General features: G+C 45.6%; 1 protein-coding gene across 5 annotated transcripts in view; it reads left to right on the forward strand.

Moving 5' to 3' along the window:
• LOC105495091 (kinase suppressor of ras 2) overlaps nt 1–13,373 on the forward strand; it is a 520,600-nt gene that overhangs the window by 89,632 nt on the left and 417,595 nt on the right. Inside the window, exon 1 of one of the 5 annotated variants that reach the window (XM_071071003.1) lies at nt 5,160–5,374. The exons of 3 other annotated variants lie outside the window; for them this stretch is intronic. In XM_071071003.1, coding sequence (XP_070927104.1) covers nt 5,282–5,374 — 93 coding nt within the window. In that variant the 5' untranslated portion in view covers nt 5,160–5,281. Of the gene's footprint in view, nt 1–5,159; nt 5,375–13,373 lie in introns of those variants that run through there. One more of the 5 variants, XM_071071004.1, reaches the window with a different exon arrangement.

A 13,373-nucleotide genomic window follows, 5' to 3' on the forward strand; every position in this document is an offset into this window, starting at 1 on the left:
CCCGGGAGGCGGAGCTTGCAGTGAGCTGAGATCCGGCCACTGCACTCCAGCCTGGGTGACAGAGCGAGACTCCGTCTCAAAAAAAAAAAAAAAAAAAAAAAAAAAAAAAAAAAAGGCCAGGCATGGTGGCTCACACCTGTAATCCCAGCACTTTGGGGGGCCAAGGCGGGTGGATCACCTGAGGTCAGGAGTTCAAGACCAGCCAGGCCAACATGGCGAACCCCCGTCTCTACTGAAAATACAAAAAAGTTAGCTGGGCGTGGTGGTGGGCACCTGTAATCCCAGCTACTTGGGAGGCTGAGGCAGGAGAATCTGAACCCGGGAGGTGGAGGTTTCACGTCTAAGAAAAAAAAAAAAAAAGAATCTGGCAAAATTCTGTCATAAAATAATGTGAGGAGGGGTTAGTGGATATTTACGGCTTCCTCCTGCAGGTTTTCTGGGTCGTCCTTGGTCTAGGGTAAATTTCATGGTCGGCATTCTCTGCCTTGTTTTCCATCCCTCCCAGCCCAGGTCGCCTCATAACTTGTCTCATTTTCTTCAGGAGCCTGTATTATCCATTAGGACAATTCTGAATATAATAGAAAGAGTTAAATTGTCTCTTTGGCGGGGTCTTGGGGTCCTTTTTCCTAAGAGATCTGCTAAAAAATTGTCTCCTGATTTGGAAGAAACTCTCCATGGGATGATGGCTATGTTCTGTGTCTACACTGTCTAGTACAAGAGCCACTCTCTACAAGCAGCTACTGAGCATTTGAAAGATAGTTGGTGTGATCAAGGAACTGAATTTTTACTTTTATGTAATTATATTTCGGTTTTAGAAATTAATATTTAATTTATTAAAGCAAAAAAATTCATTCTATTTATTCCTATGCTTTCACACAGTATTGTTCTATTCATATAAATCTTGTTTGTTTGTTTGCTTTTGAGATGGAGTTTTGCTCTTGTTGCTCAGGCCGGAGTGCAATGGCACGGTCTCAGCTCACCGCAACCTCCGCCTCCCAGGTTCAAGCGATTCTCCTGCCTCAGCCTCCCAAGTAGCTGGGATTACAGGCACACACCATCATGCCTGGATAATTTTGTATTTTTAGTAGAGTTGGGGTTTTGCCATGTTGGTCAGGCTGGTCTCGAACTCCTGACTTCAGGTGATCTGCCTGCCTTGGCCTCCCAAAGTGCTGGGATTATAGGCATGAGCCACCGTGCCCAGACCTATTCATATAAATCTACCAAAATCTGGCAATCAGGTATAAGGAGATTTTGTATACTGTGTGCTCCCAATTACAATGTTGGTTAATTAAACATCTTCAAAAAATTTAAACTGCATTTATAAATTTGACATACAGTTTTTTCTTTCTTTTTTTGTTTTTGAGACAAGGTCTCGCTCTGGTGCCCAGGTTGGAGTGCAGTGGCGCAATCACGGCTCACTGCAGCCTCCACCTCAGCCTCCTGAATAGCTGGGACTACAGGTGTGTGCCACCACACCTGGCTAATTATTTTTTATTTTTTGTAGAGAGTAGGTTTTGCCACATTGCCCAGACCGATATACAGGATTTTAAAAACTACTCTTTAATTGTTGACAGACAAACCTTCTTAACTACTTATATAACCCCCAAGCCTGAAAAATTAAACTTATAAATACGCCGAGCCGTTTTCTATTAATAATATTGTACATAAATTGAATAGAATTTCAATTTAAAATACATGTCTAAATTAGGTATTCAGTTACACATTTCAAATTAGGCTTAGAAAGATGAACTCTTACTCTAACTGGCTAAATTATATAACATTAAAAGAATATAAAATAAAATACGCAAAATGTATGATCTCTTTAATTCAGATATTAATATCATGGGGTTATTTATCTGAAGTATGCCTGTATTCATTCTGGATCTTCCTAGAACTTAAAGATGCTACCCCATTAAGAATACTGGGTTATGTCACACAATTCCAGGGTTAAATTCTAACGAATTTTTTTTTCCAGGCAGTGGGAGGGGAGTTGAATTCCCTGATTGCCTGAGGTCACATAACCACCAGTGATTTCGGTGGGCGTGTTGTCCGGATGTTTTATCCACGACCCTGATAGGATGCGTGTTGATTCACTACGCATCTACGACCCCTGTTTATTCACTATGTTGATTGTTTATGTAACTTTAGTTAATTCCAGCGTGACCGTAAATAGCCGTATGTGGTAAGTTGCCTCTCTATTGGGAGGAGTTCTTCTCTGCAGCTCTAAATGGAACAGCCTCTGTGGCCAAAGTGGGAAGCTGCTTAGCAATTGCTGCAGTGAGACCTGCTTTCAGGGCATGTGTATTTTATCCCAGATTCATCTGCTCTTACCTCGAGTCTGGAATCTTAACTCTGCTTGCTTCTTTATTCAGCCATAGCTACTAAGGCAACGTGCAGCTTACAGTAGACCCAGCAGCGTGTCTCTCTGGCTGCTACTTGGGGTCCAGCTCTCAGTACCCCCAGCAGTGCAGGGGCCACAGGCATGGGCTCTCAGAACTTCTGCCTACCTCCTCCTAGCCTTGCCTCCCCTAGTACACTACCTGCCACCAATTTTTATTTTATTATTAACAACATCATCCATCTTTGTCACTTGCCAGGAGGTCCCATGGTTCAAAATGTGGGTGCCGAGGCTGGGTACCCACCCTGCAAGCTGATATTTCTCTGTCCAGCTTGGCCCCTGGTGAATGATTAAGAGAAGGCAGGTAGTGTGTGTGTTATGCGGGGTGGTGACCAGTGGGAGGGAATTTAGGCGGATTGGCTTTGCCCCGCAAAAGCCAGCCCCGGATGAAAGTGTGCGCTGTTACTGATTTACTTTTCACGAAGGGCTCTTTGGTTCCAAAAAGGCTGGGAGTGATTAGTGCAGGTTAAGTTTGCCTGAATTCTTATTTTGCCTCTTGCTTCTCTTCCTTCTTTTTGGGATTCTTGGTCTTGCATATCCGACTCAAAGCTGCCCTCTCCACATCTCAGCCCCTCAAGACTCATTCATGTAATCAGATCACCCAATGGGAACTGTGATATTTACAACAAATAAAGAACCCATCTCTCATAGGGCTGGGCGGCAAAGCCCCATGCAGTGGTTCTGAACTCTGCCTCTGTCTGAGCTATCTGGGGACCTTGTTGAAAAGAAAAGAGAAGCCCCTGTCCCCAGGAGTGCCTGATTCTGTAGGCTTGGGTTGGGGCTGAAGCTGGGGCTCAGCATGTGTATTTTTAACAAGCTCCCCAGGTGATCTTGCTACAAGCTCAAGTTTAACACCTTTGAACTGTGCTATGGAAATAAGGAAGGGGACAGGCTTGGGGGCAGCCTCCCTCCTTGTGTTTTATCTATGTGACCTTAGGCAAGTTCCGTTGTTACTCTGTGCTGCTTTTTCTCATCTCTGAAATGGGAATAATATGGTTGGTTCTTAGCCCTTAGGGTGCGTATGACAGATAATATTCATAAAGCACTTAGCACATAGTAAGTGCTCAATAAGACTTAGCTATGTTTGTGATTATGAATATATTGTATAATAATTCATCAGTAACAGCATTATTAACACAAAGCAGTAGGCACAGGGCTAGCATATAAATACAATCAACAAATGTCAGTTTTATTATTATAAATATATAATACAGGTTGAGCATCCCTAATCCAAAATTTAAAATCTAAAATGTTCCGTAATTGGAAACTTTTTTTTGAGATGGAGTCTTGCTCTGTCGCCCAGGCTGGAGTACAGTGGTATGATCTTGGCTCACTCCAACCTCCCCCTCCCGAGCTCAAGCCATTCTCCTGCCTCAGTGTCCCAAGTAGCTGGGATTACAGGCACCCACCACCATGCTCCGCTAATTTTTGTATTTTTAGTAGAGACGGGGTTTCACCATGTTGACCAGGCTGGTCTTGAACTCCTGACCTCAAGTGATCCACCTGTCTTGGCCTCCCAATAATCGGAAACTTTTGAGCACTGGCATGACATCACAAGTGGAAAATTCCACACATAAATCTTAACACTAACTGTGTAATGCAACACATTAAAAATATTGTACAAAATTACTTCCAGGCTATGTGTATAAGGTATATATGAAACATAATTGAATTTTGTGTTTAAATTTGGGTACCATCCCCAAGATATCTCATGATGTATAATGCAAAGATTTCAAAACCTGAAAAAAATCTGAAATCTGAAACATGTCTGCTCCCAAGTGTTTCGGATAAGGGATACTCAACCTGTATATGTTGCATAATATAAATATTGTTATATTTCAAATTATATTATGTATTACATATGAATTATCATGTGTGGGAGATATATGCCTACACCTATGATGACATTAGACAATATACATGTAGAGTATAAATATTGACATAATGTATTATTGTGTAAATGTTAAAATTATAAGTATCGTGTAAGGAAGTTATTACTACTGGACCTGCTGTCTAGTAAGTGCTCATTAAATATATTAACCCTTTTTTTCTATTGTTTGTAATATTCACTAGCAGTAATAACATAGAGAAAAGGAAAAACCATCAGCAATAGTGAGGCAGCGGACAGGGGGCTCTTCCTTCCTGCAGAGGCAGCTCCCTGTGTTCCAGCATTCACCGGGGACTGCCCCAGACTGTTGGGTTCCTCTGCCTGGCCTAGGGATCTGGTTCTCACTGGGATCCAGAGCTGGGGAGAGAAGGAAGGGCGCCTCTCCCAGGCCTCCAGCCCTCCCTCAGCAGGGGATTTTCCTGTGGATGCAAATTGGCCGGTTACTTGAGACGTTCTCCAGTCAAATAATTCTCTCCCTCGTCAGCTGGGCCGCTAAGCGCCAGGGATGTTATGACAATGGTCGCCCTGGCAACGGCGGGAAGGCGTCGGGGCTGCCGGCTGTGGCTGCTGCGATTTCATTACCCGCATGGGGTCTGATCACCCGAGAACCTTAATAACACAACCAGGGACCCGGTCCTGCAGGTGCTCTGTGCCCGCTTGAAAAGGACTTGGGATTCATTTTTAGTGGCCTGGTGTTTAACCACCAAGGATGTTGGTTTATTGAAAGACCAAGGAAAATGTATTGAGCACCGACTGTATGCCAGGCACAGATCTGAACGCTGGGGAAAAGACAGGCAAAGCCCGTGCTCTCTTGAGCTGACATGATGGGTGTGTGGTGGTTGGGGGGGGGGGGGTGCGTAACCATGGAAACCAATAAACAGGATGATTTGTGAGATAGCGAAGTGCCACCAAGGAAAGAAAGCAGGGCGGCGTGACGGTGGCATTGAGGGGGGCTCGGGCAGAGGTGACACCTGAAGAAACGGAAAGGGCCGTTTATGCCTAAAGCTGACAGAAGAGCTCCGGCCGGTGGGACAAGCAAGTTCAAAGGCTGGAACTCTTTGCTGCTCATCTGTACCTTTAGGGAGAAGGTAGCGATTATGGGGTGCTGATGGGCAGTCCTGAGGGACACAGAGGGCTCTGGAGCCTGCCTCTTTATGTGTGTGACCATAAGGCCAGCCCTGTCCCATTCCTGAGCCGCAGTCTTCTCGTGTGTAAAATGGGCTGAGAGCTAAGCCCCTTCCCTTGGCGCTGCTGCGAGGTCTACACCAGGGATGGTTCTTGCAAGGGCCCGGTCCGTAGAAGGCCCCCACGGTGTCCTGCATTCCCTCCCAGCTTTCATGGACTCCGCTTTCGTTTTATATATATGTAAAAAAAATAGCACCTAAAGGGTGAGGATCTGGGGCTCTGTCAAACCCAACGGCCAGTACGTTCCCAGAGGTCTCCAGGTTTGATCTGGGTTTAGATTTGGAGTGAAAAGTTCCCTGTTTCACATTAGGGATTTCAGACACGATTATTTTTAGCTCTGTCACATGGCTTGACTTTTTGATTTTGTGTGTGTGTGTGTATGTGTGTGTGTGTGTGTGTGTGTGTTTATGCTGCTAAATTTACCGCCATGCTAATACAGAGTACAGTAATAAGGCGCTGCGGACGCTCCGATGGGCCAAGGCCTGAAAAATTTTCCATCTGTCGTGGAAGGTGCCAGGCTGCCCCCTGGTGTGGAGATGGAAAATTACACCTTCGGGCTCCAGCTCTGTCGGATTTCCGCAACCTGTGATCCCTCTAACCCCAGGCCCAGGGAACCTTAGCCTACACCTGGGCAGTGCAGAGTCAGACGGTGGGCTTGGCTTGGGTGTGCTATTTCCAAGAGTCCTGTGTTTCTTTATTTGAAGATGGAACCTTTGTTTTTTTTCTTCAGTTCGGCTCTGCATGGACTTGAATTGAGGTCGACCTAAAAATCAATTAGGCCGCCTGGCAGGGTGAAGCCATACAAAGGCCCTTTTCTAATTGTGCTTCTCAACCGTTGATGCTCTGTTTCAGCAGAGAATTGTGAAGAGGGCACGGCACTGGGAACTAGAGGTCCTGAGTTCAAATCACGACCCTGATACTGCTTTATCTCTGTGATCGCGGGCACGATTCCAGCAATTCCAAGGCCTGGTTTCCCCATCTATAGAATGATATTCACAATCGGGCCAGGTACAGTGGCTCATGCCTGTAATTCTAGCACTTTAGGAGACCAAGGCAGGAGGATTGCTTGAGGTCAGGAGTTTGAGGCCAGCCTGGGCAACATAGCAAGACCCCACCTCTACAAAAAATGAAAAAATTAGCTGGGCATGGTGACACACGCTTGTAGTCCTAGGTGCTTGGGAAGCTGAGGTGGGAGGATTGCCTGAGTTCAGGAGGTTGATGCTGCAGTGAGCTACGACTGTGCCACTGCACTCCAGCCTGGACAACAGAGAGAGACCCCGTCTCAAAACAAGTTGAAAAAAAAAATCTACTCACTCAGGATTGTCATGATACATGAACCATTCTGGAAAATAATTTATTTAGAGATGTTGGTAGATTAAGATGAATACATGGAAATTCACCAAGTAGAAGAGTCAGTGCCTTTCCCACCTTCTGTGGTGAAGAATCAGCTTTATCTTTTCTGACATTTTGCAGCCAATACTTTTCTGAAATAGAATAAAGAGGATTTATGAGGGAAATGAAATGGAGAAAACCCCAAACAACATCCAGTGCTCACTTTGAAAAAATTAGATTGAACAGACATAAGATGACTCCATCAGATAGCTATAAAAGTATCTAAATGCTCTCTCTTGATTTCTGTACTTATCCAAAGGTATAGAAAAGGCACCTGTCTTCAAGTCCTGCCTGAAATAGCCCACCTTAAAGGCAGGGGTAGTGTGTAGGTGATTTTTGTATCCCTTGCTGTCTGTATTTTGAAAGCACCTCAGCCAGGCGCCGTGGCTCATGCCTGTAATCCCAGCACCTTGGGAGGCCAAGGCAGGTGGATCATTTGAGGTCAGGAGTACCAGACCAGTCTGGCCAACATAGTGAAACCCCATCTCTACTAAAAATACAAAAATTAGCTGGGCGTGGTGGCATGCATCTGAAATCCTAGCTGCTGGAGAAGCTGAGACACGAAAATTGCTTGAACCCAGGAGGCGGAGGTTGCAGTGAGCCGAGGTCATGCTACTGCACTGTAGCCTGGGCAACAGTGAGACTCTGTCTCAAAAAAAAAAAAAAAAAACACCATGAACATCTTTAAATGAATGAATGAGGCCTCGCTTCTCTTAGAATAAATGTGGAGCTCCCATTATTGTTATCCTATGATATGGAACATGGCTTTTTTTTTTTTTTCTTTTTTTCTTTTGAGACAGAATCTCGCTCTGGTGCCCAAGCTGGAGTGCAGTGGCGCATCTCGGCTCACTGCAACCTCTGCCTCCCAGGTTCAAGCGATTCTCCTGTCTCAGCCTCTGGAGTAGCTGGGGTACAGGCATGCGCCACCACGCCCTGCTAATTTTTGTATTTTTAGTAGAGATGGGGTTTCACCACATGGGCCAGGCTGGTCTCAAACTCCAGACCTCAGGTGATCTGCTTGCCTTGGCCTCCCAAATTGATGGAATTACAGGCGTGAGCCACTGCATCCAGCGGGAACATGGCTTTTTAAAAGGCATCTCTCTTGACTTGGCATCCTCCATGCCCACACTGAACCCTGGCTGCCCTTCTGCTCTGGTTCCTGCCATGTGGCCTTGTGATTTGCATTTGCACATCTGTCCTTCCTGCCCACTGGGAGCCCCTTCAGCCCTGGACAGGTGCTGACTGCTCTGGAAGCTGTTTGGAAAATGAGCCTGTTGTACAAATGAGCCCACAGCCCTTGTAGAGGGGACTGATTGTGGAGGGTGCTGAACCCTGGCTTCTTGAATGGGGTTTCTGCCCTGTGTTTATTGCCCAAGGACCCAGATCCTTTAGCTTGACTGAGAAGCTACTTTCATTATGCAGTTGTTCAGACAGTAGAGGGATGTTTCTCATACTTGCCTGATCTTTGGAACCATTGGAGTCCTCGGTGTTTTCACAGATTCCTGGGCTGCCGCCAGATTCACTGAATCAGAATTTCTAAGAGATGGGCCTAGAAATTTGATTTTTTTTTTTTTTTGGCGATAGGGTCTTGCTCTGTTGTCCCTGCTGGACTGCAGTGGTGCAATTCATGGCTCACTGCAGCCTGGAACTCCTGGGCTCAAGGGATCCCGTCATCTCAACCTCCCCAGTAGCTGGGACTACAGGTGCACAGCACCATGCCTGACTAATTTTTAATTTTTGGTGGAGATGGGGGTCTTGCTATGTTGCCCAGGCTGGTCTTGAACTCCTGGCCTTAAGCGATCCTCCAGCCTCAGCCTCCTGAGTAGTAATGTTTGATTTTTAACAGACATCTTCAGATGAAGCTTATGCCTGGAAGTTGAGGAAAGAGGGAAATAATGTGAAATTATCTAGTACCTTGGGAGAACTACTTAAACCCTGTGGCTCCCTGTTTTCACATTTGTAAATAAGATGGGGTTCCTATTGAGGCTATTGTGATGATTCAGTGAAATAATGTGTCAGGTACTTAGCAGAATGTCTGGCATATTTATGTAATGCCTGTCATACTTAATGAGATGGCTGACACTAAGGATGGCCTGTGTGTCTTTATGATTGGCAAATGTCTGGTTTTCATGTGATTTGTAACTTACAATCATATAGGTAATTCAGGCTTACGGAAAAATAAATGGGCAATAGTGACTTGTGCCTGTAATCCCAGCTATTCAGAAGGATGAGGCAAAAGGATTGCTTGAAGCCAGGAGTTTGACGCCAGCCTGGGCAACATAGCAAGACCCCCTCTCTTGGAAAAAATATCTGTATCTTATAGAAAAATTATAAGATACAGAAGGACAGAAATAAGAAGATAAACTTCAGCTATCATAACCCAGAGATGCAGTTGCCAACCTTTTTTCTCTCTCTGTCTCTCTCTGTGTGTGTGTGTGTGTGTGTGTGTGTGTATGTGTATATATATGTGTGTGTATATAATTATATATATGAATGCGTTTTGCATTCAGAAACTAGGGTTATACTATACCTTTTGTTTTGGCTGTTGTGTGGTTTCATCTGACATGACATTTTTTTTTTTTTTTGAGACGGTCTCACTCTGTCACCCAGGCTAGAGCGCAGTGGCACGATCTCAGTTTCCTGGTTTACTGCAACCTCCGCCTCCTGAGTTCAAACAATTCTCGTGCCTCTCAGCCTCCCGAGTAAATGGGATTACAGGTGTATGCCACCACGCCTGGCTATTTTTTGTATTTTTAGTAGTGGTGGGATTTCACTGTGTTGTCCAGGCTGCTCTTGAACTCCTGACCTCAAGTGATCCTCCTGCCTCGGCCTCACAAAGTGCTGAGACTACAGGTGTGAGCCACCGTGCCTGGCCTGGCATGACATTCCTTGTGTGTTAATTAATGAGAGTTTGATAGACTTGGGTTCAAATCCCAGTTTATCCACTTAGTAGCTTGATGACCTTGGGCAAGTTATTTGACATTTCTGGGTCTTGATTTCTTCCTTTGTACAATGGGGACAGTGATTGGACCCATATCACAATCCTCCAGCGTTGTAGAAAATTAAAGAAGGTAATTCATAAAATGTGCTCATTTCAGCGTTTGGCTCAAAGCAAATCTGTTAACTGACAGCCGCAGTTATTCTGTAGCATCAGTCCTGGAAAACCAGGAGAAAGAGCTGCTCTTTCCCAGGGTCCCTGTTTGGGAAGCCCTGCTCGATCTCTGCCCAGCATAGCTTCACACTCTGCAGTTTTCTGGGTTTTTCCCTGCTCAGCTCAGTACACTCTTGTCCCGCAAGATGATTCTCATTCCCTTTTGCCTCAAGGGCAAGGCCACAACTCGAGGCCACTGTCCCCACTTGTCTCCTTCACTCCATCTGCTTCCTCTAAACTCACTCCTCCCATTTCTAATGTGTCATAGTTGGGACACCCCTTGGTTCTAACTCCTTGGCAAGTGCAGGATCTTAGTCTCTGGGTGACCTGGGAAACACCTCCCCAGAGTCCACATCCCCATTCAACAAGTAGGACGTGAGTGTATGGGGTATCTACTGTACATATAATTTCTTTTTTTTTTTGAGACAGTATCTCGCTCTGTCTTGCCCAGGCTGGAGTGCAGTGGTGCAATCTCGGCTCACTGCAGCCTCTACCTCCAAGTTTAAGCGATTCTCCTTTCTCAGCCTCCCGAGTAACTGGGACTACAGGTGTGTTCTACCACACCCGGCTAATTTTGTATTTTAGTAGAGACAGGGTTTCACCATGTTGGCTAGGCTGGTCTCAAACTCCTCGATCCACCAGCCTCGGCCTCCCAAAGTGCTGGGATTAAAGGTGTGAGCCACCACGTCTGGCTGAGACTGCCTCAGCAGGCCTGCGAGGAAAGGTGAAAGACACCTGTTTTACAGATGAGAAAGTGGAGGCTCAGAGAGCTGAACTGACTGGCCCAAACCTCAGAGCTAGAATTCAGGAATTCACTTAGGGGACTTCCTAAGATGAATAAGGCCCTGTCTCTCCCCTGAGGGGTCGATGCCCAACTTTTGCACTTCCAGGTCAGTGGGAAGGAGCCGTGAACAGCTCCTAGCATAGTGTCCTGGTAAAGAGACAGAGCTTTCGGATCATACCGTGGCGCTCCCACTTCAGTAGCTCTGTGGATCTCGGCAAATGATTCAGCATGTTGAAGTTTCGGTCTTCCCGTTCGTAGAATGGGCTGAAAGTACCAGCCTCACAGCTAGCATTGTCGCATGGATTAAAACACGACTGGGTGCGGTGGCTCAAGCCTGTAATCCCAGCACTTTGGGAGGCCGAGACGGACAGATCACGAGGTCAGGAGATCGAGACCATCCTGGCTAACACGGTGAAACCCCGTCTCTACTAAAAAAAAAAAAAAAAAACCAAAAAAAAACTAGCTGGGCGAGGTGGCGGGCGCCTGTAGTCCCAGCTACTTGGGAGGCTGAGACTGGAGAATGGCGTGAACCCGGGAGGCGGAGCTTGCAGTGAGCTGAGATCCGGCCACTGCACTCCAGCCTGGGCGACAGAGCAAGACTCCGCCTCAAAAAAAAAAAAAAAAAAAAAGGAACAAACACATTCACAGCACTTGGCTCGATACCAGGCATACTGTAAATGTTTAGTACATGGCAGCTGCGATGGTGGCTGTTATTCCTGAAAACGCTTTATTGTCATTGACAAAGATGTCCCAGCAGACATCACAGAACTGCTCACATCATGGGCTTTTCACCCAGGTATCAAAGGAATCCTTCATGCAGAAGATTAAAAAGAACGCGGCAGATCTGTATGGATTAACATGGAAAGACTCTCAGGGCTTACTACTGAGTGAAAAAAGCAAGGGCACAAAAGTGCATGCTGTATGATACCATTTATGTGAGAGGAAAAAAGAAATCGTACACATAAAACCACATTGCAGAGTTTCAACAGATCTGTATGTATTTGTGAAAATTCACAGATCAACGTCTGGAAAGAGGGGCACCTAAGTAGTCTCAGCGATTACCTGCTCTACCTCCAGGGATGGGATCTGCATTCATGGGAGTGGTCCAAGGGAGCTCTGGCCTTATCTGAAATGTTCAAACTTTCTTTTAAATATTTTTATTTTTTTGAGATGGAGTCTTGCTCTGTCACCCAGGCTGGAGTGCTGTGGTGTGATCTCGGCTCACTGCAACCTCCGTCTCCTGGGTTCGAGCAATTGTCCTACCTCAGGCTCCCGAGTAGCTGGGATTATAGGCACCTGCCACCACACCCATCTAATTTTTGCATTTTTAGTGGAGACGGTGTTTCACCATGTTGGCCAGGCTGGTCTCAAACTCCTGACCTCAGGTGATCCGCCTGCCTTGGCCTCCCAAAGTGCTGGGATTACAGGCATGAGCCATTGCGCCTGGCCTGAAATGTCCTAACTTTCTTATAAGGAAAATATATGCGGCCTGGCACAGTGGCTCACTCTTGTAACCCCGGCACTTTGGGAGACTGAAGCGGGAGGATCATCTGAGGTCAGGAGTTCGAGACCAACTTGGCCAACGTGGCACAAAACCCCATCTCTACTGAAAATACGAAAATTAGTTGAGTGTGGTGGCACACACCTGTAGTCCCATCTACTCGGGGGGCTGAGGCAGGAGAATTGCTTGAACCTTGGAGGCAGAGATTACAGTGAGCTGAGATCACACCACTACACTCCAGCCTGGGCGACAGAGTGAGACTCTGTCTCAAACAAAACAAAACAAAACAAAACAAAAAAAGCATGCATTTATTAAATAATTAAAGTAAATTAAATTGAGATTATCCTTTCTGTAACTTTGGAGTGTTTGAATTAGACTGGGTTTGAATCTTGGCTCTGCACTTACTAGCTGTGTGATTGTGAGCAAATGGCCTAACTTCTCTGTGCCTGGTTTCTTCTTTGGTACAATGTAGATGTTAATAGCGCCTAGTTCCTGGGAATGTAAGAATATATTGAAATAATGCATGTGTGACATTCAGCATGGGCCTGGCCCATGGGGGAAGTGCTCAGAAATGGTACTTTTATTTTTATTTATTTATTTATTTATTTATTTATTTATTTATTTTATTTATTTTTTTTTTGAGACAGAGTCTTGCTCTGTTGCCCTGGCTGGAGTGCAGTGGCATGATTTCAGCTCACTGCAACCTCCACCTCTTGGGTTCAAAAGATTCCTGCCTCAGCCTCCCGAGTAGCTGGGACTACAGGCGTGCACCACCATGCCTGACTAATTTTTGTATTTTTAGTAGAGACAGGGTTTCACTATGTTGATGAGGCTAGTCTCGAACTCCTGACCTCAGGTGATCCACCCACCTCGGCCTCCCAAACTGCTGGGATTACAGGCGTGAGCCACCATGCCCGGCCATATTTTTATTGTTATATTTATTTCATTTACTCTTCCAAATCTAGCAAGGACATCTTAGCCCTTTAAGGGATCTAGTGTCTTCTTGGTCAGTTATAATGCAAGAAAAATTGTGAATAATTCTATAATACAGTGTGTACAAATAAAGTCCCAAGA

Source organism: Macaca nemestrina, chromosome 10, assembly GCF_043159975.1.
Source record: "Macaca nemestrina isolate mMacNem1 chromosome 10, mMacNem.hap1, whole genome shotgun sequence".
Classification (NCBI taxonomy): domain Eukaryota; kingdom Metazoa; phylum Chordata; class Mammalia; order Primates; family Cercopithecidae; genus Macaca; species Macaca nemestrina.